This window comes from Bos mutus, chromosome 18, assembly GCF_027580195.1.
Source record: "Bos mutus isolate GX-2022 chromosome 18, NWIPB_WYAK_1.1, whole genome shotgun sequence".
NCBI classification, from domain to species: domain Eukaryota; kingdom Metazoa; phylum Chordata; class Mammalia; order Artiodactyla; family Bovidae; genus Bos; species Bos mutus.
Window position 1 is genome coordinate 11,385,887 of NC_091634.1, and position 27,535 is coordinate 11,413,421.

At 48.6% G+C, this 27,535-nt stretch overlaps 1 protein-coding gene across 1 annotated transcript; it reads left to right on the forward strand.

Annotated features, from left to right (window-relative positions):
• The first annotated feature begins 13,465 nt into the window (after positions 1-13,465).
• On the forward strand, positions 13,466-20,040 carry CXCL17 (C-X-C motif chemokine ligand 17). The gene is made up of 4 exons (XM_005909937.3): positions 13,466-13,774; positions 17,443-17,523; positions 18,465-18,563; positions 19,598-20,040. Exons 1-4 carry the CDS (start codon positions 13,696-13,698, stop codon positions 19,693-19,695), a joined length of 357 nt encoding a protein of 118 aa, XP_005909999.2. The 5' UTR covers positions 13,466-13,695; the 3' UTR covers positions 19,696-20,040.
• Positions 20,041-27,535: the final 7,495 nt, after the last annotated feature.

A 27,535-nucleotide genomic window follows, 5' to 3' on the forward strand; every position in this document is an offset into this window, starting at 1 on the left:
AACTTTAATGCTTTTGGAGGGTGGCGCCCGACTAATCACCTTTAGAGAAAAATATGTTTTCTGAAGAAAAGGTCTTAAAATGTTAACAGGCCTCCAGGCCAGAAGATGATGCAAATCACCTAAACTTTTGCATATGATATGTTTGCAGGAAGAAAGCCTGGCTTACTGCGTGACTCTACCCCTTCCCCCATTATCCTCTATGCATAACTTAGGTATAAAAACTACTTTGAAAAGTAAAGTGCGAGCCTTGTTCACCGAAGCTTGGTCTCCCCGTGTTGTTCTTTCTCTCACCTTCTGGCTGAATTATTCAGCCTCTTTTCTCCACTGAATTTCCTCACTGAGCTATCCTTATTCTATTACTCTTTGTATCCTTAATTAACATTTAATTAAGCAATCGTTTCCTGATCCTCGCCGACGCCGTCCCCGCTTCGAATTCCCTGGATCCACCGGGGCTGGACCCCGGCAGTCTTCTGAGTGAAATCCACCTTCTAGAGGGATTCTTTTCCCCTTCCATTTCCAGGATTTTGCCCCTTTCCATTTCCACACTCAGCCTTTTGTTTCCTGTCTTGCTCTTCACGTAGGCACCTGTTCTCTAACACCACACTCACAATTACACGTCGTTCTTCATAAGAGCTTGCTTTTATAAACTGCAGCTGCTGTCCGGGAAGAAAGGGGCAGGATCCCTGTCCCCATAAAACGTCATTTTTATTGAACTGTCAGCTGTTTGCACAGCCATTCTCTGGCCATGGAAGGTGTGCACTGGGGAAAAAAGTGTGTAGTAAGGAGGAAGCAGGAGTGGGGAGAGTCCCTGGAAGGGTCACAAAGAGCAGGAGATCGCAAATGCAGAAACGGTCAGAAAACACACCCAGAGATTAGAGCCTTTCAACAATGGCAGCCCCATCCGCCTCTTTCCATTCCTGTTAACCTCTGACTTCCTCAGCCCGTCCCGCCAGGCCTTGACTTCTTAGACCAGAACTAGAGGTCTGTTGCTGTGCTGGGTGTGTGTTCAGCCTCTCAGTTATATCCAACTCATTGCAATCCTATCAACTGTAGCCCACCAGGATCCTCTGTCCAAGGGATTCTCCAGGCAAGAATACTGGAGTGGGTTGCCATGCCCTCCTCCAGGGGATCTTCCTGACCAAGGAATCAAACCTGCGTCTCCTGTGAATCCTGCACTGGAGGCAGATTCTTTACCATTGAGGCACCAAGGAAGCCCGATATGACGGGTAAGGGAGTAATATCCAACATATATAAATAGCTCATAGAACTCAGTATTAAAAAACAACCCAACTGAAAAATAGACATTTTTCCAAAGAAGACACACAGATAGCCAACAGGTTTATGAAAAGATGCTCAACATCTTTATCTTTAATCAGAAAAATGGAAACCAAAATCAAAGTGAGATATCACCTCATTCTGGTCAGAATGGCCATCATCAAAAATACCATAAATAACAAATGCTGGCAAGAAGGTGGAGAAAATGGAATCCTTGTATACGGTTGCACGCATACTCAGTCACTAAGCCGTGTCCGACTCTGTGACCTCATGGACTGTAGCCCACCAGGCTCCTCTGTCCAGGGGATTCTCCAGACAATAATACTGGAGTGGGTTGCCATTTCCTCCTCCAGGGGATCGTCCCCACCCAGGGATAGAATCCACATCTCCGGCGTTGGCAGGTGGATTCTTTACCACCAAAGCCACCTAGTAAGCTCCTCATAATAAGTAGAGTATAATCTATAAATGTATCGAATCACTAAGGTGTACACTTGAGTCTAATTTAATATTATAAATACACTATACCTCAATAAAAAAGAAAGAAAGGAGAAGAAAGGAAGGAAGGAAACAGGATACTTAGAAACAAACAAACAGAACAATTAAATGCCTGCTTTCCTGGAACTTGTGTGTGCTCAGTGCTCAGTTACTGAGGTGTGTTCGACTCTGTGCGACTCCATGGACTGTGTAGCTCCTCTGTCCGTGGGGTTCCCAGGGATACCGGTGCTATTTACTCCTTGACAATAAGAACGCCTTCCCAGGCGCCAAGGCCATACTAACTCTGCTGACCTGTTTTCATTTGAAATCTTGAAGGAATGTACTCCTGACATGTTTGGTGGACTTTCTTCTGACAAGATACAAGCTGTGCTGAAAACCATGCTTCTCCCAAGCAATTCCTCAGAGCCATCTAGTCTCCTAGGCTGCAACCCTCACTTTGGCTCAAAAAAACAACAACCAAAAAAAAAAACCTCTTTTCTATTCTTATTATAGATGGGCTATTGATTATTTCCATAAACACAGGTTAAGCAAAGTGACGCCTTGAGCAAAAACCAGAGGGGATGGTGGTGAAAATGGGAGTTCTAGGCTACAGAGATGCCATCACAGCAGTAAAGGGGGCCACAGCATATAGTGGAGTAAAAATCGGACTAAGAGAGTGAGAAGCTTGGGTTAAGATGTATAAAGCTAAGTGCCGAAGTCACGGCTATGTCAGGCAAGAAACCTCTCTCTCTGGATGTCAGTCTTTCTTCATCCATTAATCAGGGGAAGGGAGAACTAATCTAACGACTTCTTGGGCGGGGGAAGAGGGGAGTAATTTCAAGTTTTAATTACTTAGACTATAATCACTTTATAAGCCATCTATAGATAATACAGAAAATTTAAACAAGGTGAATACGTTACACAATTGATTACAATCTATTGTTTTTTATTTTAGTTATTTATTTTTGGCTACAGTGAGTCTTTATTGCTTTTCGGAGGCTTTTCTGGTTATGGTGAGCCGGGGCTACTCCTCATCGTGATGTGCGGGATTCTCACTGCCATGACTTGACCCAAAGCATGTGGAATTTTCCCAGACCAGGGATTGAACCAATATCTTTTGGACTGGCAGGTGGATTCCTATCCACTGTGCCACCAGCGAAGTCCAATTACAATATATTATTGATACTATGGCTTCCGTCTCAACATCTCCTTCAATTTATGGCAAATTACACCGATGGCTCAGCAGGTAAAGAATCTGCCTGCAACGCAGGAGACGTAGGAGACTCGGGTTGGATCCCGGGGTCATTTGTCCTTGAGTCTACTTCTGTTTTGTAAATAAGTTCATTTGCATCATTCTTTTAGATTTCACATATAAGTGATGTCACGTGATGTTTGTCTTTGTCTGACCTACTTCACTTAGTATGATTATTTCTAGGTCCATCCATGATGTTGCAAATGGCATTATTTCATGATTTTTGTGGCGGAATAATATTCCATTGTGTATATACACACCACATCTTCTTAGGGTGGCTCCATGTCTTGGCTATTGTAAACAGTGCTGCTATGAGCAGTAGGATGCAAGTATCCTTTTGAATTATACTTTCCTCTCGATAAAGGCCCAGGTAAATGACTTCTAAGCGTTATGACTCAGAGTGTGGTCCAATAGCCAGTAGGAATGGCATCATTCAAAATCTTATTAAAAAATGCAGAATCTTGGGCTTCCCCGGTGGCTCAGAGGTAAATCATCTGCCTGCCAATGCAGGAGACACAGGTTTGATCCCTGGTCCGGGGAGATTCCACATGCTGCAGAGTAACCAAGTCCATGAACCATAACTATTGAGCCTGTGCTCTAGAACCCAGGAGCCATAACTAGAGAAGCCTGCGTGCCCTTAGAGCCCATGCTTTATCACAAGAGAAGCCACCACAATGAGAAGCCCTGGACTGCAACTTGAGAGTCGTCCCTGCTTGCAGCAACTAGAGAAGAGCTCGTGCAGTAACAAAGACCCAGCACAGCCAAAAATAGACAAACAAATATTTTTTTAAATGCAGACTCTCAGGCCCCACTAGAAGAATCAGATCTGTATTTGATCAAGATAATCAGGAGATCAATTAGCACCTTAACGTGCCTGCCACTTTTACAAAGCAATTGCTTGAGACTCACCTCAACTCTGTCACTTAGCGGGGGGAAAAAAAGGTTCGGCCGGGAGGACCAACCCCACGCCCAAGGAGCAGTGGCTGCGTGGGCGCAGGAGGGCCTAGAGGAGTTATCCCACGTTGAAGGTCAGGAAGGGTGGCAGTGAGGAGATACCCCTCGTCCAAGGTAAGGAGCAGCGGCTGCACTTTGCTGGAGCAGCCGTGAAGAGATACCCCACGTCCAAGGTAAGAGAAACCCAAGTAAGACGGTAGGTGTTGCAAGAGGGCATCAGAGGGCAGACACACTGAAACCATACTCACAGAAAACTAGTCAATCTAATCACACTAGGACCACAGCCTTGTCTAACTCAATGAAACTAAGCCTTGCCCATGGGGCAACCCAAGATGGGCGGGTCATGGTGGAGAGATCTGACAGAATGTGGTCCACTGGAGAAGGGAATGGCCTTCAGTATTCTTGCCTTGAGAACCCCATGAACAGTATGAAAAGGCAAAATGATAGGATACTGAAAGAGAAACTCCTCAGGTCAGTAGGTGCCCAATATGCTACTGGAGATCAGTGGAGAAATAACTCCAGAAAGAATGAAGGGATGGAGCCAAAGCAAAAAGAATACCCAGCTGTGGATGTGATTGGTGATAGAAGCAAGGTCCGATGCTATAAAGAGCAATCTTGCATAGGAACCTGGAATGTCAGGTCCATGAATCAAGGCAAATTGGAAGTGGTCAAACAAGAGATGGCAAGAGTGAATGTCGACATTCGAGGAATCAGCGAACTAAAATGGACTGGAATGGGTGAATTTAACTTAGATGACCATTATATCTACTACTGCGGGCAGGAATCCCTCAGAAGAAATGGAGTGGCCATTATGGTCAACAAAAGAGTCTGAAATGCAGTACTTGGATGCAATCTCAAAAACAACAGAATGATCTCTGTTCATTTCCAAGGCAACCCATTCAATATCACAGTAATCCAAGTCTATGCCCCAACCAGTAATGCTGAAGAAGCTAAAGTTGAATGGTTCTATGAAGACCTACAAGACCTTTTAGAACTAACACCCAAAAAAGATGTCCTTTTCATTATAGGGGACGGGAATGTAAAAGTAGGAAATCAAGAAACACCTGGAGTAACAGGCAAATTTGGCCTTGGAATACAGAATGAAGCAGGGCAAAGACTAATAGAGTTTTGCCAAGAAAATGCACTGGTCATAACAAGCACCCTCTTCCAACAGCATGAGAGAAGACTCTATACATGGACATCACCAGATGGTCAACACCAAAATCAGATAGATTATATTCTTTGCAGCCAAAGATGGAGAAGCTCTATACAGTCAGCAAAAACAAGACCAGGAGCTGACTGTGGCTCAGATCATGAACTCCTTATTGCCAAATTCAGACTTAAATTGAAGAAAGTAGGGAAAACCACTAGACCATTTGGGTATGACCTAAATCAAATCCCTTATGATTATACAGTGGAAGTGAGAAATAGATTTAAGGGCCTAGATCTAATAGATAGAGTGCCTGATGAACTATGGAATGAGGTTTGTGATATTGTACAGGAGACAGGGATCAAGACCATCCCCATGGAAAAGAAATGCAAAAAAGCAAAATGGCTGTCTGGGGAGGCCTTACAAATAGCTGTGAAAAGAAGAGAAGTGAAAAGCAAAGGAGAAAAGGAAAGATATAAGCATCTGAATGCAGAGTTCCAAAGAATAGCAAGAAGAGATAAGAAAGCCTTCCTCAGCGATCAATGCAAAGAAATAGAGGAAAACAACAGGATGGGAAAGACTAGAGATCTCTTCAAGAAAATTAGAGATACCAAGGGAACATTTCATGCAAAGATGGGCTCGATAAAGGACAGAAATGGTATGGACCTAACAGAAGCAGAAGATATGAAGAAGAGGTGGCAAGAATACACAGAAGAACTGTACAAAAAAGATCTTCACGACCAAGATAATCACGATGGTGTGATCACTGACCTAGACCAGACATCCTGGAATGTGAAGTCAAGTGGGCCTTAGAAAGCATCACTACAAACAAAGCTAGTGGAGGTGATGGAATTCCAGTGGAGCTATTTCAAATCCTGAAAGATGATGCTGTGAAACTGCTGCACTCAATATGCCAGCAAATTTGGAAAACTCAGCAGTGGCCACAGGACTGGAAAAGGTCAGTTTTCATTCCAATCCCAAAGAAAGGCAATGCCAAAGAATGCTCAAACTACAGCACAATTGCACTCATCTCACACGCTAGTAAAGTAATGCTCAAAATTCTCCAAGCCAGGCTTCAGCAATACGTGAACTGTGAACTTCCAGATGTTCAAGCTGGTTTTAGAAAAGGCAGAGGAACCAGAGATCAAATTGCCAATATCCGCTGGATCATGGAAAAAGCAAGAAAGCTCCAGAAAAACATCTATTTCTGCTTTATTGACTATGCCAAAGCCTTTGACTGTGTGGATCACAATAAACTGTGGAAAATTCTGAAAGAGATGGGAATACCAGACCACCTGATTTGCCTCTTGAGAAATTTGTATGCAGGTCAGGAAGCAACAGTTAGAACTGGACATGGAACAACAGACCGGTTCCAAATAGGAAAAGGAGTACATCAAGGCTGTATATTGTCACCCTGTGTATTTAACTTATATGCAGAGTACATCAGGAGAAATGCTGGACTGGAAGAAGCACAAGCTGGAATCAAGATTGCCGGGAGAAATATCAATAACCTCAGATATGCAGATGACACCACCCTTATGGCAGAAAGTGAAGAGGAACTAAAAAGCCTCTTGATGAAAGTGAAAGAGGAGAGTGAAAAAGTTGGCTTAAAGCTCAACATTCAGAAAACGAAGATCATGGCATCTGGTCCCATCACTTCATGGCAAATAGATGGGGAAACAGTGGAAACAGTGTCACACTTTATTTTTTGGGGCTCCAAAATCACTGCAAATGGTGACTGCAGCCATGAAATTAAGACGCTTACTCCTTGGAAGGAAAGTTATGACCAACCTAGACAGCATATTCAAACGCAGAGACATTACTTTGCCAACAAAGGTCCGTCTAGTCTAGGCTATGGTTTTTCCTGTGGTCATGTATGGATGTGAGAGTTGGACCATGAAGAAGGCTGAGCGCCGAAGAATTGATGCTTTTGAACTGTGGTGTTGGAGAAGACTCTTGAGGGTCCCTTGGACTGCAAGGAGATCCAACCAGTCCATTCTGAAGGAGATCAGCCCTGGGATTTCTTTGGAAGGAATGATGCTAAAGCTGAAACTCCAGTACTTTGGCCACCTCATGTGAAGAATTGACTCATTGGAAAAGACTCTGATGCTGAGAGGGATTGGGGGCAGGAGGAGAAGGGGACGACAGAGGATGAGATGGCTGGATGGCATCACTGACTCGATGGACGTGAGTCTGAGTGAACTCCGGGAGTTGGTGATGGACAGGGAGGCCTGGCGTGCTGCGATTCATGGGGTCGCAAAGAGTCGGACACGACTGAGCGACTGAACTGAACTGAGTCATTTCACTTGTGCCCGTTTTCTAATCCAAATCAGAGCTCTCAGATTTGCCCACATCCCAGAATAGAGTGGAGCCTTTGTAATGGCTTAGACAGTAAGAATCCGCCTGGAGTGCAAGAGACGCGGCTTCGATCCTTGGATCTGGAGGATCCCCTAGAGGAGGGCAGGGCAACCCACTCCAGTATTCTTGCCTGGAGAATCCCCACGGACAGAGGAGCCTGGTGGGCTACAGTCCAGGGGATTGCAGAGAGTTACACGACTGAGCGACTAACAGAATAAAGTGGTTGGAAACACAGGTGGGGCAGTGCTGCCACCTTGTGGGTATGAACATGCAATAAATACACTTGATTTTGACCGTTCTCAGCTATAAAGGCACCCCACTCCACTAATCTTGCCTGGAGAATCCCATGGACGGAGGAGCCTGGTGGGCTGCCATCTACGGGGCCGCACAGAGTCGGACACGACTGAAGCGACTTAGCAGCAGCAGCAGCAGCTATAAAGGAGGCGGGAGGTTGGCGGAGCGGGTGAAGTCCAAGTCTCAGCGTAGGTAAGAGAATCACAACCACCCAAACTGACTGGAAACGAGAGTCACAGAGACCTGGGCTGACCTCATAGAGTAATGTCACTTTTCAAAGGGCAGATTTTACAATACCTAATAAAATGTGGTATTAATGGAATCCTGGGTTCCAAGCCAAGCTCTACTCTTGGAATCTTCAAGAAACAATAAGTCACTGTGACAGTTATTTTCAGACACCCCGCTCCTGCCTGAACTCTGCCAGTAAACTTGGAGCTTTCCAAAGAAACTTACTTTCATCTGACAGTTCTTTTTCATCCTGAGCCAAAATGTGTCTGGTGCAGACTCGCCAAGCCTCCTGTTACTCTCTGTAGGCATGGAAACAAGTCTCAACCCTTTTCACACAACAGACCTTCAAATACTTGTAAAGAACCACCATGCACCCCCTACGTCTTCCCTGAGCCATTTCCAAAATGACGTATTCTGAAGCTCCCCGACACTTTCCGGTCACTTTCTGACAGGTAAGTGAAGTATGTCAACCAGAGCAGAGACTCCAATCCTGGGAGCGTTCCAAGCACAGCTGCAGAGCTATAGGATGAGCCACGTCCTCATGCCGAGCACTTCCCCTGTATCTAGAAGTCAAATTCCACCTCAGTTCACGCGAGGAGATTGGAGTCTCGACTTATGCTTCTGCCCCAGTCACTCCATATCTGTGGATGTGTATACTTTTTGTTGTTTTACTTACGGTCTGTGCTGGGTCTTCACTATTGCACGGGCTTTTCTCTGGTTGTGGCTATCGGGGGCTATTCTCCAGTTGCAGGGCACAGGCTTCTCATTGCCGTGGCTTCTCTTGCTGCGGAGCACGGGCCCTGGGGCGCTCCAGCTTCAGCAATTGCAGCACGTGGGCTCAGTAGTTGTTGATCCTGGGTTGTAGAGCGCAGGTTCAGGAGTTGTGGTTCACGGGCTTAGTTGTTCCACGGCATGTGGGATCTTCCCGGGCCAGGGATAGAACCCATGTCTCCAGCACTGGCAGGCAGATTCTTTTTTTTTTTTATTTTTTATTTTTCATTGGAAGATAATATACTTTACAATATTGTGATGGTTTCTGCCATACATCACCATGAATCAGCCACAGGCAAACACATGTCCCCCTCCCTCTGAAACCTCCCTCCCACCTCCACATCTCTAGGTTATCATTACCACTGAGCCTCCAGGGAAACCCTGTTGTTTTATTTTTAAGAAATATTTAGTGAAATAAGTCAGAAAGAGAAAGACAAATATCGTGTATTAACGCATATATGTGGAATCTAGAAAGACAGTACCGACAATCCTACGTGCAAGGTAGCAAAGGAGACACATATGTAAAGAACAGACCTTTGGACTCAGTGGGAGAAGGGGAGGGTGGGATAATTTGAGAGAATAGCTTTGAAACATACACATTACCATATGTAAAATAGATAACCAACCCGAGTTTGATGTATGGAGCAGGGCACCCAAAGCTGGTGCTTTGTGACAACCTGGAGGGTAGGGAGGGAGGTGGGAGGGGCTTTCAGAATGGGGTGGGGGGACATATATGTACCTATGGCCGATTCATACTGATGGATGGCAAAAACCATCACAATATTGTAATTATCCTCCAATTAAAATAAAAAAATTTTTTTAAAAAAGAAATATCTATTAGAGCCTGCATTGCGCTAGAGACACAAGGATGAATCAGACCTGGTCCCTGCCCTTACTGAGGGAGAGAATCCAACCAAGCATCAGAGCACTGCAGTCTCGTGAGAAACATGTTGATAAGAGGTAAACACGGGCGTCTGGGCACAACTGATCAGCCCCCCAAGAAAACCATCCACTCCGGGTTTTCTAGGCTCTCGTTTTCCTCATTCCAAGTTCAAAGCGAAAAAGAGAGAGAATGCAAGTGTCCCAGATTTTTGCAGTCACGATTCAACCAGACATTTACCTCTGGATAATGCAGGGTATTGGTGGGCCCCCCCACCCACCACACTGGCGCACACAGCAGCCAGGCAGCTGCCCACTAAGGCAATTCCAGCAAGTCAGGGAACTGGAGTTCTTCTCTGGCTTGGACTGGCAAACTTCACTGGCAAACTGACTGTGACCTTGAACAAATTACGGAGCAGTTGGACTAACCCTCCACAGGTCTATGTGTGGGGTGAGAGCCCTTCAGAGAAACGTCACACCTTCTTCTTCTCAGAAGCCACCACCCAAATACACTGGGGACTCCGATGCTCCCTGACTGTGCGTGCTAAGTCACTTCAGTCCTGTCCAACTCTTTGCAACCCTATGGACCGTAGCTCACCAGGCTCCTCTGTCCATAGGATTCTCCAGGCAAGAATACTGGAGAGGGTTGCCATGCCCTCCTCCTACATCTCTTGTGTCACTGACTGTGTGTGTAAATAAATGACTCTTCTTAGAGCAACAGGAAGCATGGGTATGATACAATCAACAAGCATTTTTGAATGTCTAAGTGCACTGTACATGGACAGAGAAGCCTGGCGGGCTACAGTCTATAGGGTGGCAAAGAGTCAGACACGGCTGAGCACACACACACACGCACACACACACTCACACACACACACACACACTAAGTATACTGAAGAGTGTGGAAACGAAATAACAGTAGAAAATGGTTATTTCTCCCACTTTCCCCTCACCTCCTTCCTGGAAGGAGACCTTTGTAAGACACAAACATTGTGCTTGACATAACTGAAGCTCTCGGGATGAGCTCTAAGTGTGCGTGCTCAGTCGTGTCTGACTCTTTATGACCCGATGGACTGCAGCTCCCCAGGCTCCTCTGACCGTGGGATTTTTCAGGCGAGAATACTGGAGAGGGTTTTGCCTACTCCAGGGGATCTTCCTGACCCAAAGAGCGAACCTATGTCTTTTGCGTTTCCTGCATTGGCAGGTGGATTCTTTACCACTAGCGCCACCTGGGAAGCCCTAAGTGGTTGTCTGTATTAACAAGAGAAAAGTCTGTCTCGGGAGTGTCTTACATCAATGCAGTTGAGAGACCCAAAGTCCTCTCCCATGGGAAACAGGACCCAACATCCCTTTTCAAGTCCATAGAGGGGAAGATTAGATGGAGTGAACCGCTAGGGAGCCAGGACTTGGGGAGATGATGGGGGTGAACAGACTGAGGGGACCTGGAGGAAGCTGCGGGGAGGAGCCCCCTGATTAGCAGCCTTGGGGCAGACTGGAGGAGGACTCGATGGGGAAGTAAAATACCACCTCAGGCTCCACGTGTGTGCGTGACCTTCTATCAGAAAAATGTTTTACCGATAATGGACTGCACTGTCACATGCTTTCTAACATACCATGTCTAGATAAAGGCTTACAAAAATATCAGTCAATTCAACAAATATTTGTAGAGCACCCACAAAGTGCCACCCTACATAAGTTTAGGAACTTACAAGTGAACAATTAACAGCCCTGCCTCAAAAATCCCCACCCAGTCAGCTCTGTGCTCCTTCTCGGTCCTGCCCTCCTCCCTGCCCTACATCAACAGAAACCCTACCCCACCCTCCAGACCCAGCCCGAGTTCCACTGAACCCCAAGTTTTTTGAGCTACTCACCGTCCACAGTGAACTGCTGCCACTTCTGAAGTTTGATTGCATAATATCCCTAGGTTTTATGAAGTGTTTGTCAGCTCCCTGGTTAAACTTGAGCGTCCTAAGGACTGAGACCATGGTTAGAAATTTCCAGGGAGTAGTGGCTCAGTGGATAAGAATCCACCTGCCAAAACAAGGGACATGGGATCGATCCCTGGTCCGGGAAGACTCCACATGCTATAGAGTAACTAAGCCAGGGTGCCACAACTCATGAGCCCGTGTGTCTAGAGCCCATGTCCACAACTAGAAAAGCCACCACGATGAGAAACACCACAATGAAGAGTAGCCCCCACTCACGGCAACTAGAGAAAGCCTGTGCAAAGCAACAACTCAGGGCAACCATAAGTAAATGAATAAAAAAATTTTTTTAAATAATAATTTTCCAGGGAGGAGCCACATTAGTACTTTACACATTAGACCAAGCTCAGACGGAACCTTCAACTCAAGGACAATCTCCACTGTCCAGTGAAGTGCCAGGCAGCTGCAGATGCTCATCAACTTTGTAGCAAAGTCTACAATCAAGGCTCCACCAGGTCCACAGGTGAAAATAATCTGAAATTGATAGGGTAGGAATGAGCAAACAGAAGCCATGCCTGGCCTCTTCCCTCCTCTTGACTAGAACAAAGTCACATCACCTTCTCTCACACTTGCCTGGAGGAACAGGGAGGACTTCCTTTTTAACCTTCCCCTCAGCCTCACAAGGGCTTCTTCAATGGCTCAGCAGGTAAAGAATCCACTTGCAATACAAGAGACACAGGAGACTCAGGTTCAATCCCTGGGTCAGGAAGATCCCCTGGAGGAAGAAATGGCAACCTGCTCCAGTATTCTTGCCTGGAAAACCCCATGGACAGAGGAGCCTGGTGGGCTACAGTCCAAAGTGTCGCAAAGAGTCAGACATGACTAAGCACTTATTTTCTTTCTTTTAGCCCCACAAACATCTCTCAGCCCTTAAGACCAGCCTCTCTTCTATTTTTGAGCCCAGTTCCCGAAGTCTCTGGAATGAGTCACGTCAGTAAGTGCTGCCCTTCTGGACCCTTGATGTTTGCTCCAAGAAGTATCACCTCTCTCTTTCATCTTGGACTGATTTCAAACAAGATCCATACCAGGAGCCCCAACAGCCTGGGCAGACACTGTCCCTACTGTGTCTTTTGCTTCTCAAATCCTCTTGGACCTGAAGCCTTGAGGGTCTTCCGCCAACCCATGTCCCTCTCCCCTAGGCAGGAGCCATGAGGCCATATACCACAAAGTTCCAATACTTTGGCCACCTGGTGCAAAGAGCTGACTCACTGGAAAAGACCCTGATGTTGGGAAAGATTGAAGGCAGGAGGAGAAGGGGACGATAGAGGATGAGCTGGTTAGATGGCATCACCGACTCGATGGACATGAGTTTGAGCAAGCTCCAGGAGTTAGTGATGGACGGGGAAGCCTGGCATGCTGCAGGCCATGGGATCGCAGACAGTTGGATATGACTAAGCAACTGAACAACGAGGCCACGGCCACCAGCCTGACCAACAACAAGGAGGCCTGCTTTGACCCAGTGCCCCAGGGCAGGGTTTCGGCAAGGGAGAAGAGCCTCTCCTCCATCCTCTCTGCCTCCCTCCTTACATGGCCACAGACGTGGAAGACGCTGTCCACAGTGGGGGACACGGCAACATCTGATACTGTGCCGAGGCTGGGAGCGGGGAGGACAGAGGGGAGACAGGCCGTGTCACCCTCTTTGCCAACCCTTAGCCCTCACTTTTCCTGCCAGACACTGAGCTAGAAAACGTTACTCAAACGTATAAGGAAATTCAAACAAGCCAAAAGAAGAAATCATAGCACATTGCAGGGTGGGGAGGCAGGAGGGAGGGAGGGGACGAGTACAGCGGCCAGGTTACCAGTCACCCTCTCATGTTCCTATAAAGGCTTCATTTGTTTGGCCAGTTTTGCCTCCCAGATTCCCATAAAACACATGGTCCAACCTGTTACCTAACAAGGCCAGCGCCACTCGGCCCTTCCCGCCCTCTAATGAGAATGCTGGCCTGGGAGTAAAGTGCAGATCCACCCCCCAACCCGAGCCACATACCACGAACAGCCTGAGCCGCCAGGAGCAGTGGAGACCCTCTCACTGGGAGCTGCTGAAGAGTCGACGCGCAGCAGCATCGACAGGTGAAATGAAGGTTCTGATCTCTTCCCTCCTCCTGTTGCTGCCACTAATGCTGATGTCTGTGGTCTCCAGCAGCTCACACACAGGTAAAAAAAAAGTCCACTTTCTATGAAAGATAAAAAGAGGGGAGAAACGTGGCAAAACAGGAAAGAGCATGACTGCACACGCGGTAAAATGTAGCCCCTGCAGGCTACGGGGTTAGCGGTGATTTAGCCTGTCTGGGCGCCTGTTTCTTTATTTACAAAAATGAATGAACTGAACGTAAATCCTAAGAGTGTCGTGAAGTTAAAGGAGCCCGGGTGTATGGAGTGTCTGCAAGGGTAGCTGGCGGGAGAGGACCTTACCTCTCCCCCAGTCCCTGTTTGGGGGTATTGAGTGTCCTGGGGGCCGGGCCTGGAGGCCGTGCAGAGAGGGTGTTGAAGGCAAGTGTGCATCCAGTCAGTCATCCTCGATTATATTTTTCCTAGTACACTAGACGTGCCCCAACAGTTCTTAATGCTATTTCATGGTAAGTTGATAAACCGGAAAATCACATCACCAGGTAGTACCCATGTTTGAAGCTGTGACCACACCGAGCTGTTGGGGCAATCCGAGTGCTGGTTGGAAAAGAATTTCCAGACACAGAGCACTGCAGAAGGGAGTGAGCTTATTAAGAACAAAGAGCAGAGATAACGTGGGCCCTGCAAGCACAGCGGGCCGACAACTCCTGACAGGCCAGGGAGAGTCGATAGTGTTCGTGGGTTAATAGCCAATTTTTATAGCCTCAAGACAAAGACAATTCCTGCTGGAAGGCTGGCGTTAGGGGACTGGTTGGGGCTTTATAGGGTGTTTACTGGAGTGGGCATCTTTGACTAATTTGGAGTCAGGAAACCTGTTAGTGATGATCATGGGCTTTTGGCAATGATTACATGCGTGTGTGCGTGTCACTTCAGTCAGCCACGTCAGACTCTTTGTGACCTATGGACTGTAGCCCGCCAGGTTCCTCTGTCCATGGGACTCTCCAGGCAACAGTTACAAAGGGGCTCAGTCAGCTTTGGAGGCGACTTTGGTTCTCAGCTCTGCTTCTGTGTTCTTGGTACATGGCCTCACGCCTGTGGCCTGGCGGGGGGCAAGACTGACACAGGCCCTGTTCAAACAGCTCACCTTTAGGAAGCAGATCCTGGTTTAGGAGCTCCGAATCCACCCCACTGTTCCCTATAGCCGGAGTGGCCCAGTTCTTAGCAGAACAACTGTGCAGACGGGGCCCCCTCCCCACCTACGTTCCCACTCTAAGTGACCATCTCCCCAAGCGCTACTTAGAGGTGAAGTAGCTTTGTTACACACTCAGCATCAAGTGGGTCCTAAAATCAGAAGTCTACCCTCCTGCACCCATTTCCAGCATCTTCTCCCTTATACACTTCTGTGGAAGCCGCTGAGCCCCATGGCCCGGCGGGGGAGGCCCTAGACCTGCATTCTGGGAGGGAAGTCTTTTCCACCGCTGTGACGAGCCCCCAGGCTGGAGACCTCTGCCTGGACTCCAAGCTTCAGTTACAGCCGCCTTTCCCGGCCATCCCCCCACACCCTGCACTAACAAGGGCCCGTGTTCCTCTCAGCCAGAATCTCGGAACCTCGGCTGCTCCCCAGCTGCTCTTGTGTCTTCCTACCAGCTCGGTTCTGCTCCCACCGCTGCCCTGATGTGACCCAGAGGCAGACATGAGCCTCCTCCCTCCCCTGCACAAGCTTGGCCCCGACTGCACTCTCTCTGCACGATCCACATTCCACCTTGAGTGTTGGTGCGTCTCCTACCCCCAACCACTGCCCTTCTGCGCTGTAACCTCGCCACTGGCACACCCTAGTGTCTTGTTTCCATGTCCCTCCTGTGACCCGGCAAGGTGCTAGGTAAACATATCTAAGTGGAAGAATAAATCCTCAGGTTTCTAAGTTCAAAATGTTCCCCTTTGGAGACTGGACACCTTGGTTTCATAGCAGCTCTGTTGACATTAGAGATTAATAATTCTTCTTGCAAGGGGGGTAGGGTGCACTTCTATGTTCTTTCTAACCTGTTTAGCAACGTCCGAGTGGCCTCTACCCTCTAGAAGCCAACAGCAGCCTCTTCCTGCCCCTACCCCGTTAATACAGCCAAAAATATCTCCAGACATGGCCAAACATCCCCTGGAGGGGGACCCACTCCCCAGGGGAGCCACTGCTTTACCAATAATTCTCAAACACGGTGACACATTTAGACCCACCCAGACCTTTAGACTCAGACTTGAATTCAGGGGATCGACCGTGATCCAAATCTTGGCTCCTGGCGGGGGGTGTGTGTGTGCGCGCGCTCAGTCATGTCCGACTCTTTGTGACCCCATGGACTACAGCCCATCAGGCTCCTCTGTCCATGGCATTCTCCAGGCAAGAATACTGGAGTGGGTTGCCATTTCCTTCTCCAGGGGATCTTCCCCACTCAGGGATCAAACCCATGTCTCCTGCTTGGCTGGTGGATTCTTTGACCACTGCACCACCTGGGAAGCCTCTTGGAAGCCTGGACAAGATGCTTAACTTTTTTAAGCCTCATTTTGAAATGAGTGAAATACCACTTAGCATGTACAACTGTTGCGAAGAGTAAACGATGGATAATGTGAACTTACTCAGTGTTCAGTAAATGGAGTGAGTAAAATTTCATCCTCAAGTAGCTACAAAGGCACAAGGGCAATGAGATGGGGAAAGCTCACTGGGGCCACCAGGGGTGCATTTACAGGCTCAATTCCCATTTCCCAGGCAAGGGTAGCTGCAATGTCGGACCAAGTCTGGTGAGCAGAAATAACACTACACAATCCTCCTGCCCAGAAATCTCCAAACAAAACCTGATCTTGCTTTATCTCTTACAATAACCACATACCTGCTTAATATGCTTTTCATGGAAAAATAAATAACTGAGAAGCAATGACAAAGTTAGGAAATAAATGACAATAACAGAGTAATTCCTTATAAGATTGCCTACTAATTAGAAAATTACTTACGATAAATAGCTCCCATGACATTAGGTCATGTAGGTTTGAAGACAGAATAATAGGCTAAGAGCCTTGGACCTAGGTTTTAGCTCCTGATGAGTCACCTGTGAACTTGGGCATTGCATTAACTGTCTCTGGGCCTCAGTGTTCTCACCTCAAAATAAAAGAGATGGTGATTCACTTAATTAGTGCAATGCTATAACAACAACTTGGTAATGATATCAAGAAACACAAAACGGAAATCAGAGAGCATCAGGCGACAAGGCAGACTTGAATAGAGACAAAAGGAGAAATGGATTTGTTCCAGAGGGACAAAGATAAATACCATCCTCTTATATTAATAGTTAAACTGGGACTATGGATTCAAATACAAGCAAACACAGAGGCCAGGTGAAGTTCCTGGCTGGTTTATGGAATAATCTACTCTTTGCTCTTATTTCTTGAGTCAGGAGGATTATAATGAGTGCAGGGCAGGGACCTTAATGGGGAGGTTGTCAGGTCTTATCAACACCCCGACCTTTTGTCCTCTCTTCTATCCAGAAGCTGTTCTTTCTCTGCCTACCTCCAGCTAAGCTTTTCTCTAGGCCAGATTTTACACTTCAATTCCTTATACATAGAAAATACTCCTCTCTTGAAGTACCCTAGACCCCTGAGTAAGAAGGAAGAGCAATGGAGCTGCGCTGACCCAGAGGCACAGTGATCAGGGATCGAGTCTCTTGGTGCCTTCCCCTTCCAGTGCCTGGAAGTGACCAGTTTCCTTCCTACAGGGGTCGCGAGAGGCCAGAGGGACCAACGCCAGGCTTCTGGGAGGTGGCTCCGAGAAGGAGGCCAAGAATGTGAATGCCAAGGTCAGCAACACAAATATCGACAACAGTGCGCCGTGGAGATCCCCACTTGCTCTCCTGAATCCCTCTGAGAGCAGAGCAGATGTTACCTGAGCTGTCCTTGCCCCCTGCCCTCTCCCCCAGCCCACCACTCATTTCTTCCTGAGTCTCATATAAGAGCCAGACTCCTCCAGGGTCCAGGGGAGCTGGCTGAAGGTCTGGCTAGCCCCCTCTCCCTTGCCCTTTTCCCCGACAGCCCAGGGCTGCCTTCCAAGACCTTACTGGACCCCATTCTCAGCCTTATTTTACTCACAGGCAAGACAGAAATCAGAGGGGCAAAATGGCTTAGTCGAAGTAAAGCAGCCACTGAAAGGCAGACACCTCTTATTCCTCGTTTTTTGAAATTTATGTTTAATTCGAGGATCATTGCTTTACAATATTGTGTTGGTTTCCGCCACACAACAACGTGTATCAGGCCTATGTGTATATATGTCCCCTCCCTCTCGAACCTCCCTGCCACTCATTGCTCATTTTTTTGGTCTCCTTAATGACACTCTGATGCTTCCTCCAAACCTGCCACCAAATTCTTGCCCTTGAAAGTGAAACACACTCAGTCATGTCTGGCTTTTTGCGACTCCATGGACTGTACAGTCCAGAGAATTCCCCAGGCCAGAATACTGGAGTGGATAGCCTTTCCCTTCTCCAGCGGATCTTCCCAACCCAGGAATTGAACCAGGGTCTCCTGCATTGCAGGTGGATTCTTTACCAACTGAGCTATCGGGGAAGCCCATTCTTGTTCATACAGGTCAGCAAAACAACTTAGAGACCGTGGTGGTCATATGACTGTTCTGTGTTGACCCTTTCCCACTGCATATGAAAAACAACTGGGAGGCAAGGGAGATGGTAAGTCAAGTCCTGGCCCTCCAACACATGAACCGTCCTAAGCAGCAACCCCCTTATTTCAGATTGGTTCCTGAGAGCCCCCAGAAGAACGCTCATGGCAGCGCCCAGGCTGACAAAGCCGTGTCCCTGTGATCGTTTCAAGGGCAGGATGAAGAAAACCAGTAAGTTGTCAAAGAATGACCCTTCTTAAACCAGAGTTGCTCTGTGGAATCAAGTAGGGATGAGAATGAAAGTGTCAGTCACTCAGTCATGTCTGACTCTTTTAGGCCCCACGGACTGTAGCCCTCCAGGCTCCTCTGTCCTTGGGATTTTCCAGGCAAGAATCCTGGAGTGGGTTGTCATTTCCTTCCCCAGGGGTTCTTCTTGACCCAGGGATCAAACCTGGGTCTCCTGCACTGCAGATGGATTCTTTACCATCTGAGCCACCAGGGAAGCCCCAGCTAGGGACGAAGCAGAGGTTAAGAGACAAGAGAGATTAAATGAAGATCAGGATTAGCATGCATCTCAGCTCATCCCACTCAAGGTCAACGTGTGGGGAAACAGGAAGAGCAGGAAAAGCAAAACACAATTCCCCTAATACTAGAGATGGCTCGCCAAAGCCTCTGATGATAGAATGCCATTGCTTATCAAAGTGGAGGGAGATGGGGCTGTTGGGGACCTGGCCACTGATCTCTGATAACACCACCAGTATCGGTGTCAAACAATGGGATTCCTCCCTAGTCTAGGTATAATTAAATGTCTTATAAAAAGTATACTGGCAAGTGTTAAACTGATGGATATTGTGGCATTATTATGATATTACATGATCAAGAATGGGATTATCCCTGGAGAAAGAAATGGCAACTCATTCCAGCATTCTTGCCTGAGAAATCCCACAGATAGAGGAGTCTGGCGGGCTATGGGGTGGCAAAGAAATGCCACTTAGTGACTAAACAACAACAACAATTATGTTTATATACAAAAGGTATGGAAAACTATGCCGCAAACTAGTAACAACAGTCTGCTCACCAGAATCAGGAGTGGAAGACAGGGTTGGGGCATCCTTTATCTCCTTACTGTAGATATTTTTTCATTTAAAATTCCGCCCCCCTCCCCGGGATGAGTCTCACTGGTAACATTTTAAAAGCTCTCATAAGAAAATTTAAATTCTAAGAATGTTTTTAACTGCATTGTCTCCCTTTCCTCTTCACCCTAGGACACCAGAGACATCACAGGAAGTCAAACAAGCCCTCCAGAGCCTGCCAGCAGTTTCTCACACGATGTCTGCTAGAAAGCTTTGCTCTGCCCTTATAGGTGCTCTGAGACCCCACCCTCCAGATGAAACATTCTCAGTCAACAAAGCCGAGAGTGCACCTAGAGGCCGCTCTTCTCCCATCTCACGTTCCCCTATTCCTGTCCCCACTCCCTAAATCATCCCCAAAGCATTTCCCCTGAGATTACTGCCCCCTCCAGTGCCTTCTTCACTTGTCAGTCTTTTCCTGGGGCTGCCCCTTCACACAGCCTTACGCTTACTTACCTGAAAGAAACCAAGAATTTCTGAGTACCTAGGTGGTCCTCCCGACTGTAAACAAAAGCAGGAAAATAGCAAACAAAATCAATAAATATACTTAAATGTAATAAATCAAAATCATTTTGAAACGGGGTCTTGAAATGCACTTTCAATCCCGATGACCCACTTAACCCTGTTCATTCCAAACCGTTCCCAGATTATATGCACACCTCTATCCAGCACCGCCTTCAGTCTGTCTCCGCTGCCCAAATTTTTACTTTTACTCATCCAGCAAACCTTCCTGAGGCAAGAGCTAGGTAGGGCAAAGAAAAGCAGTGAGAGCAATGAATCAGACGTCGTCTTACTAATGATCATGTAAGTTTAAAAAGAGCCTGGCACCATTTCCTAGCACATAATATGCCTCCCCAGTATTTGTGATTATCACCACCGTCACCATCATGAATGGTCACCGGACTCTGTGAGTTTCCAGGCAACTTCAGCAGACATACGTGCAGAGGCAGGGCTCAAGCAGAGTGCTCGGTCGCTCAGTCACGACGGACTCTTTGTGACCTTACAGACTATAACCTGCTGGGCTCCGCTGTCCATGGGATTCTCCAGGCAAGAATACAGGAGTGGATTGCCATGCCCTCCTCCAAGGTATCTTCCCGACGCAGGGAATCGAACCAGCATCTCCTGTGTCTCCTGCATATAAAGTGAATTCTTTACCACTGAGTCACCTGGGAGAGACAATGTGGAAGATCTCAAATGCCACTGAAAAGGGCTTTCCAGCTGTAAAAATGGGAAGATATCTTTTTTTTTTCTTTTTTAACACAGGAATAAAATGATCAGAACAATAATATAAGGAAATTAAAGTGGGAACCATTAGAAAGAATAAATAAAGAGGGGAAAGTTACAACAGGGTAGATCCCGCTTCCCTCTCTGACCCTTTCCTCAAACATCAGATGGAGAAGTAAGAAAAGGAACAGTCGAGACTTCCCTAGAAGTCCAGTGGTCAAGACGCCACACTCCTGATGCAGGGGGCCCCGAGTTCCGTACCTGGTCAGGGAACTAGATCCTACATGCTGCAACTGGGAGTTTGCATGCTGAAACTAAAGATCCTGCCGACAGGAAGATGTCAACAGGAAGATCCCACGTGCTACAACTAAGACCCAGTGCAGCCAAGTAAATTTTTTTTTAAATCGAGAAAGAAAAGGAACATTCCTCCAGAGTCTAGCTGCTGTCATCTGGATGAAACAGAGGACTCAGCTGGGATGCTGCCTTCATGAGAAGAAATATTTTATCTGAGTGGGGAGTGGAATGGGGCCCCTTCAAGACATAACCCTCTGGTGGGAGGGTGATGGACACCCAGCTTCCTTCTGTCCCCACCCTTCCTCCTACAGCAAGAGACACCGGTGCTTCTCTCGGCACAGGAGCGGGGAGCCAGCGGTGCTCAGCCCACGTGCCAACCGCCTCTAAAAGGAAGACCAGGGATGCCAGGTTGAAGGAGTGGAACCCAAGGTGGTGGGAGAGCCATCATGAGTAACCCACAAGGCATCTGTGACAAAGGAGGTCTGTGGGGACCCAGAGGGATGAAGCCAGGGAGATCATTATCTCCCACAAGGGCTTCCTTGGTGGCTCAGGGGTAAAGAATCCACTTGCCAATGCAGGAGACACAGGTTTGATCCCTGGTCCGGGAAGATCCCACATGCCGCTAAGCAGCTAAACCCCGTGCATCACCACTACCAAGCCTGTGCTCCAGAGCCTAGGAGCCGCAACTACTGAGCCCACGTGCTGGAACTACTGAAGCCAGAGTGCCTAGAGCCCGTGCTCCTCAGCAAGAGAAGCCACTGCAACTAGGGAGCAGCCCCTGCTCACCACAACTTGAGAAAAACCCGTGCGGCAGCCAAGACTCAGCACAGCCAAAAATAAATAAATAAAATTATTTAAAAAAAATGTATCTCCCTTGAGGAGAAAAGCACAGTAGAGCCAAGTTCTAAGTTGGTATTTAAGCCTGTTAGAGAATCAAAGCCACACCAGACAACTATAACCCAGCTGGTGAGTGAGTGAAGTCGCTCAGTCGTGTCCGACTGTTTGCGACCCCATGGACTGTAGCCTACCAGGCTTCTCCATCCATGGGATTCTCCAGGCAAGAATACTGGAGTGGGTTACCATTTCCTTCCCCAGGGGATCTTCCCGACCCAGGGATCGAACCCGGGTCTCCCGCATTGGAGGCAGACGCTTTAACCTCTGAGCCACCAGGGAAGCCTGCACCAGGAAAAACATCCAGACCAGCCAGCATCTGAGGATCAGCAGGGACCCAATAGACAGGGATCCAATAGCCCACTGCACAGCAAAGACCCTCACTCAGCAGGAGCCCCTTGCCCATCACCAAGCTGAAGCCCAGCAGGAACCTCAAGCACAACAAAAATCCACTCTGCACCAGGAATTTTGTGCCCCACAGGCCTCTGCCCCCCTTCCAAAGGGTGCCCTTCAGTAAACAGGAAGCTGCCTCACAGCACAGACCTGAGCCAGGAAAAGAATCTAGAACTCAACAGGACCCAGAACTGAAACAGGGATCTGGACCCCAGTCAGAACCTGGTCCTATAGAGCCTCTTGTAGCCCCACAAGAAGCCGGATCAACCACCTTTGGCCCAGCCTAGACCTCAACCCAAAAATGGACCACTGGCCCAGACTAAACTTATGTCCTGAGAAAGATGGCGAGAGTCGGACCCTGCGGGCTCAGCACACAGCTCCAGCCCAGGGAGCCAAAGGCCAGCCGGGGTCTTTACCATGAAGATTTCTAGCAAAACCAAACCAGGGCTTCCCTGCTGGTCCAGTGGTTAAGAATCCACCTGCCAATGCAGGAGACAGGGGTTTGATCCTTGGTCTGGGAAGACCCCATCTGTTGAGGAGCAACTGAGCCTGTGCACCGCAACTAGCAACTCTAGAGCCCAGAAGCCACTACTGAAGTCCGTGTGCCATGGGGCCCATGCTCTGCAACAAGAGAAGCTGCTATGATGACAAACTCTCGCACTGCAACTCGAGAGTAACCACAGCTCGCTGCAACTAGGGTAAAGCCTGCATAGCAATGAAGACCCAGCATAATAATTAATTAATTAATTAAATATATATATATATATATATATATACACACACCAAACCTACCACCATGCAGAAACCCACTTCAGAGCAGAAGACATTTCTTGAATGGGTAATAGAGTTTGGTGCAGATTCGGAAGTGGGGTTTACTTTAGAGACCGATTTGCCAGCCAGGAGGGGTGAACAGTGGCTCCCAGAATGAAGCTGGCCTTCTAGAGGCAACCTGGTTATGAAGTGATGCCAGGATTCAGTGGGACACCAACAGTTCAGTCAGTCAATCGTGTCTGACTCTCTGCGACCCCATGGACTGCAGCGTGCCAGGCTTCCTGTCCATCACCAACTCCTGAAGCTTGCTCAAACTCATGTCCATCAAGTCGGTGATGCCATCCAACCATCTCATCCTCTGTCATCCCCTTCTCCTCCTGCCTTCAATCTTTCCCAGGGTCTTTTCCAATGAGTCAGTTCTTCGCATCAGGTAGCCATAGTATTGGAGTTTCAGCTTCAGCATCAGTACTTCCAACGAATATTCAGGACTGATTTCCTTTAGGATGGACTGGTTGGATCTCCTTGCAGTCCAAGGGACTCTCAAGAATCTTTTCCAACACCACAGTTCAAAATCATCAATTCTTCAGTACTCAGCTTTCTTTATAGTCCAACTCTCACATCCATACATGACTACTGGAAAAACCACAGCTTTGACTAGATGAACCCTTATTGGCAAAGTAATATCTCTGTTTTTTAATATGCTATCCCTTGGACTGCAAAAAGATCCAACCAGTCCATCCTAAAGGAAATCAGTTCTGAATATTCATTGGAAGGACTGATGCTGAAGCTCTAATACTTTAGCCACCTGATGCGAAGAACTGACTCATTTGAAAAGACCCTGATGCTGGGAAAGATTGAAGGCGAGAGGAGAAGGGGATGACAGAGGATGAGATGGTTGGATGGCATCACCGACTCAATGGACATGAGTTTGAGTAAACTCCAGGAGTTGGTGATGGACAGGGAGGCCTGGCGTGCTGCAGTCCATGAGGTCTCAAAGAATCAGACACCACTGAGCAACTGAACTGAACTGAGGTTGGTCATAGCTTTTCTTCCAAGGAGCAAGTGTCTTTTAATTTCATGGCTGCAGTCACCTTCTGCAGTGATTTTGGAGCCCCCCAAAAATAAAGTCTCTCACTGTTTCCCTTGTTTCCACATGTATTTGCCATGAAGTGATTGGACTGGATGCCATAATCTTAGTTTTCTGAATGTTGAGTTTTAAGCCAACTTTTTCACTCTCCTCTTTCACTTTCATCAAGAGGCTCTTTAGTACTTCTTCCCTTTCTGCCATGAGGGTGGTGTCACACCAACATCCAGGAAGAAAACCAGCAGCCAGAATCCCAGACAGTACCGGTATACGGATGAGTTGAACTTGGAGGAAGGGAGAGGGGGTGGCCTCCCAGGGATGGTCACTCATTCAGTCAAGAACTAAGACCTGCCAGACGTCAGGTGAGCTCAGGTCACCGTCCAGCAGTCCAGACACAGAGCCAGAGCCCCCTTTGATGGAGGAGGGAGCTGAGGCCTGGAGAAGAGAGGGAGCCTGTAGGGGACTGGGCAGTAGGGGTGGCCGGCGGCACCAAGATCCCCAGCCAGCCTCGGAGTCCTTGCCCTGTTCCAGGCCACCTGCCCGCGGGGACAGGGGGAATCAAACAGAAACTAAGGCTGTGGGCGAGGGTGGGTGCTCATCCCCCGGGCCCAGAACTCTGAGCACTGCTGGGGGCAGGCGCCTCGCTGACCAGGGACACTTACCCTCGGCGGGTTGCCACGCAGGCCAGGCCGGACGCTGGGCGGGGGCAGCCTTTCAGTTCTCCAGGGTGCCCAGTGGGCAGGAGGACACTCATCCTAGGGAGTCCCAGTCCTTCCAGGCCCGTGGCCACATGGAGTATGATCTCAGGAAGTAAGTTAAGAGAATGGAGCTGCCTTGGCCACTGGGGCCCCGGCCTGAAAAAGGGCCCAAGAGGGGTCCAAGAGCCATAGCCACCACCGTGGTGGCTAAAAGGCAAAGCCAAGGGTGAACAGGTGGGGTTGGGGAGTGGCCCTGATGGTACCTTAGATATCCTACAAGAAGCAGGACAAGAGTGCACTGACCCACCGCCACGAGAAGTGGGGAGCCCATGGACTGGCTCACTGGGTGGGTGCGGGCATAATCCATTGAGAGAAGGGGGTGATGTGCCAACAGAATGTCACACATAGCATAGAGACTATTGGATCTGGAGGAGAGTCCAGAATGTGAGTGTCCCGAACCAGGGTTCCTGCTCTGGCTCCAGACTCGCTGCGTGACCGTGGCCAACTCCTGCCCTCGGTGTTTCCAACGTGGGAAATGGTTCAAGTGCGATTTTCCTGTCTCTGACACTCTTGAGACGGTAATGGGGGAGAGGTTTAGAGAGGAAGTTAAGCAGTGAGTCAGGGAAAGGTAGGTGGAAGGGGCATGCCTGGAGGAGGGGTGAAATACAGCTTCAAACAACCAGGTTCCAGGATTCTTCACTCAATCTGCTCATCTATGCATGGTCAGCCCACCAACCTCAGTTTCCTGACTCCTACTCTTAGGACAAGGGGTTGTGGGTCGACTTGGGACAGCCTGACCTTCACTTGGGCTTCCCTGGTGACTCAGAAGGTAAAGAATCTGCCTGCAGTGTAGAAGACCCAAGTTCAATCCCTGGGTCGGGAAGATCCCCTGTAGAAGGGAATGGCAACCCACACCAGTATTCTTGCCTGGAGAATCCCATGGACAGAGGAGCCTGGTGGGCGACAGTCCATGGGGTCAAAAAGAGTTGGATATGACTGAGAGATTAACACTTTCACTTTTAACCTTCACTTGGGAGAAAGGAGAGCTGCCACCTGGGTTCCCTAGGTTGTCACGTTATTTACACGTCTCAGCAGGCTGGAGAAACTGACAGACAAGACATCCTGCCAGCCTCAGGCCCACGTGAAGTCCCTGCTGGATTAGGAGTGTCGACCCAAGTGAAGACCTATGGGAATTTCCTCTGCAGGAAAGAAGCTGACTTAGCCCTCAGGCCCAGAGACCCCAAACTCATCACCGTCCCTCCCATACACGTTATCAGTAGCCAAGGGGAGAAGTGCAGCTGGCTCCAGACGCACACAGGAAGGCTCAGACCTCAGACGGGGGCCCGAGGGCATTCCTTGAACACTGCAGGACACAGTTTCACAGACAGGACCGAGTGCCCAGAGGCAAGACGATGATCAGGAAATGGGCCTTGGAGACCTGGTTCCTCAGGCTGTGAGGGGGTGGTACACTAGACAGAGGCTCCCTCCCTCCCTGCCTCAACTTTCCGAGCTATAAAATGGGCATAATGACAGGAATGCCTATCACTGGCAATTGTGAGGCCTGGAGAGTGTAGGAGGGTGTTTGGTGCTACAAGCCCTCAGGAGGGTGGAAGTGATTCTTACTGTCACCCCAGCTATACTGTGAGTTCCCTGAGAGCTGGCTGTGTCCACTTTGTTTACCCCACAATCGCAGAGTCTGGTATGCCAGGCACACAGGCTTCCAAAAGTTCATTTGCTTAATCAGGGAAGGCATGCATGAACTGTAACCACGTCCACTATATCAGGGAACTGGAAACTCCAGGACCCTGCACAGCCCAGACAGACATCAGGATCAAAGCAAAGGATCGGAGTGACCCACGTGATGTCTCGGGGACAGTCTGAGTGACAGATTCACTCAGAGTATGCTGTGAGGGCTGAGATGGAACAGTGGTGGATAGATGGTCTCAGAAGTGTTGGCAGGAGCTCCCCGTCCCAGCACCCCAGCTCCTGATCTGGGGTTGACGGTGAACCTGGGACCCCATCTGCCCCCTCAGGCCCCGGGAGAACCTGCGGCACAGTGATGGGTGCATCTCCCCTGACTCTTCCTGGCACGAGGGCTCCTGAAGTGCCCGGGAGGACTTGTCTCCTGCTGTGGAGGGTCCGTTCTGGAAGGTTCCTCAGCAGCCTAGCCAAGGGCACGTGCACAGATCCTGAGTGACGGAGCCGAAGGTTCACAGCTGTTTCCCCCAGTGCCCTCGCTGGTGGCCTAGGTGTCTGGGCACCCGTGTCCAGCCCACACTGCCCTCTGTGCCTGGAGCCGTCCCCCTCAGCAGTGACTTGGGTCCTGGGCTGGGTTCCAGGTCGTCAGTCCATCCTGCCACCTCCTCCATGTGAGGTTCTTCCTGGAGGACCCTGATGTCTGTCCCAGGAGCTTCGCCCAGAGCAAATCTAGAGAGTGTTTGAGGGCTGGTGGTTGTGGCAATGAACACACGGGCATTTGTCTCAGGTGATGGCAAAAGCGGAGCGTGAGTGCCCTCTAGTGGACTGATCGTGCTAGAAGAGGAGCAAAGAGGATTCTGGGGAGTTGAGATTGGGGCTGACCTTGGACAAAGGGCACATTCGGGTTCAGGAGGCATATTTAGGGCGGGTTAATGAAATATCAATAACCTCAGATATGCAGATGACACCACCCTTATGGCAGAAAGTGAAGAGGAACTAAAAAGCCTCTTGATGAAAGTG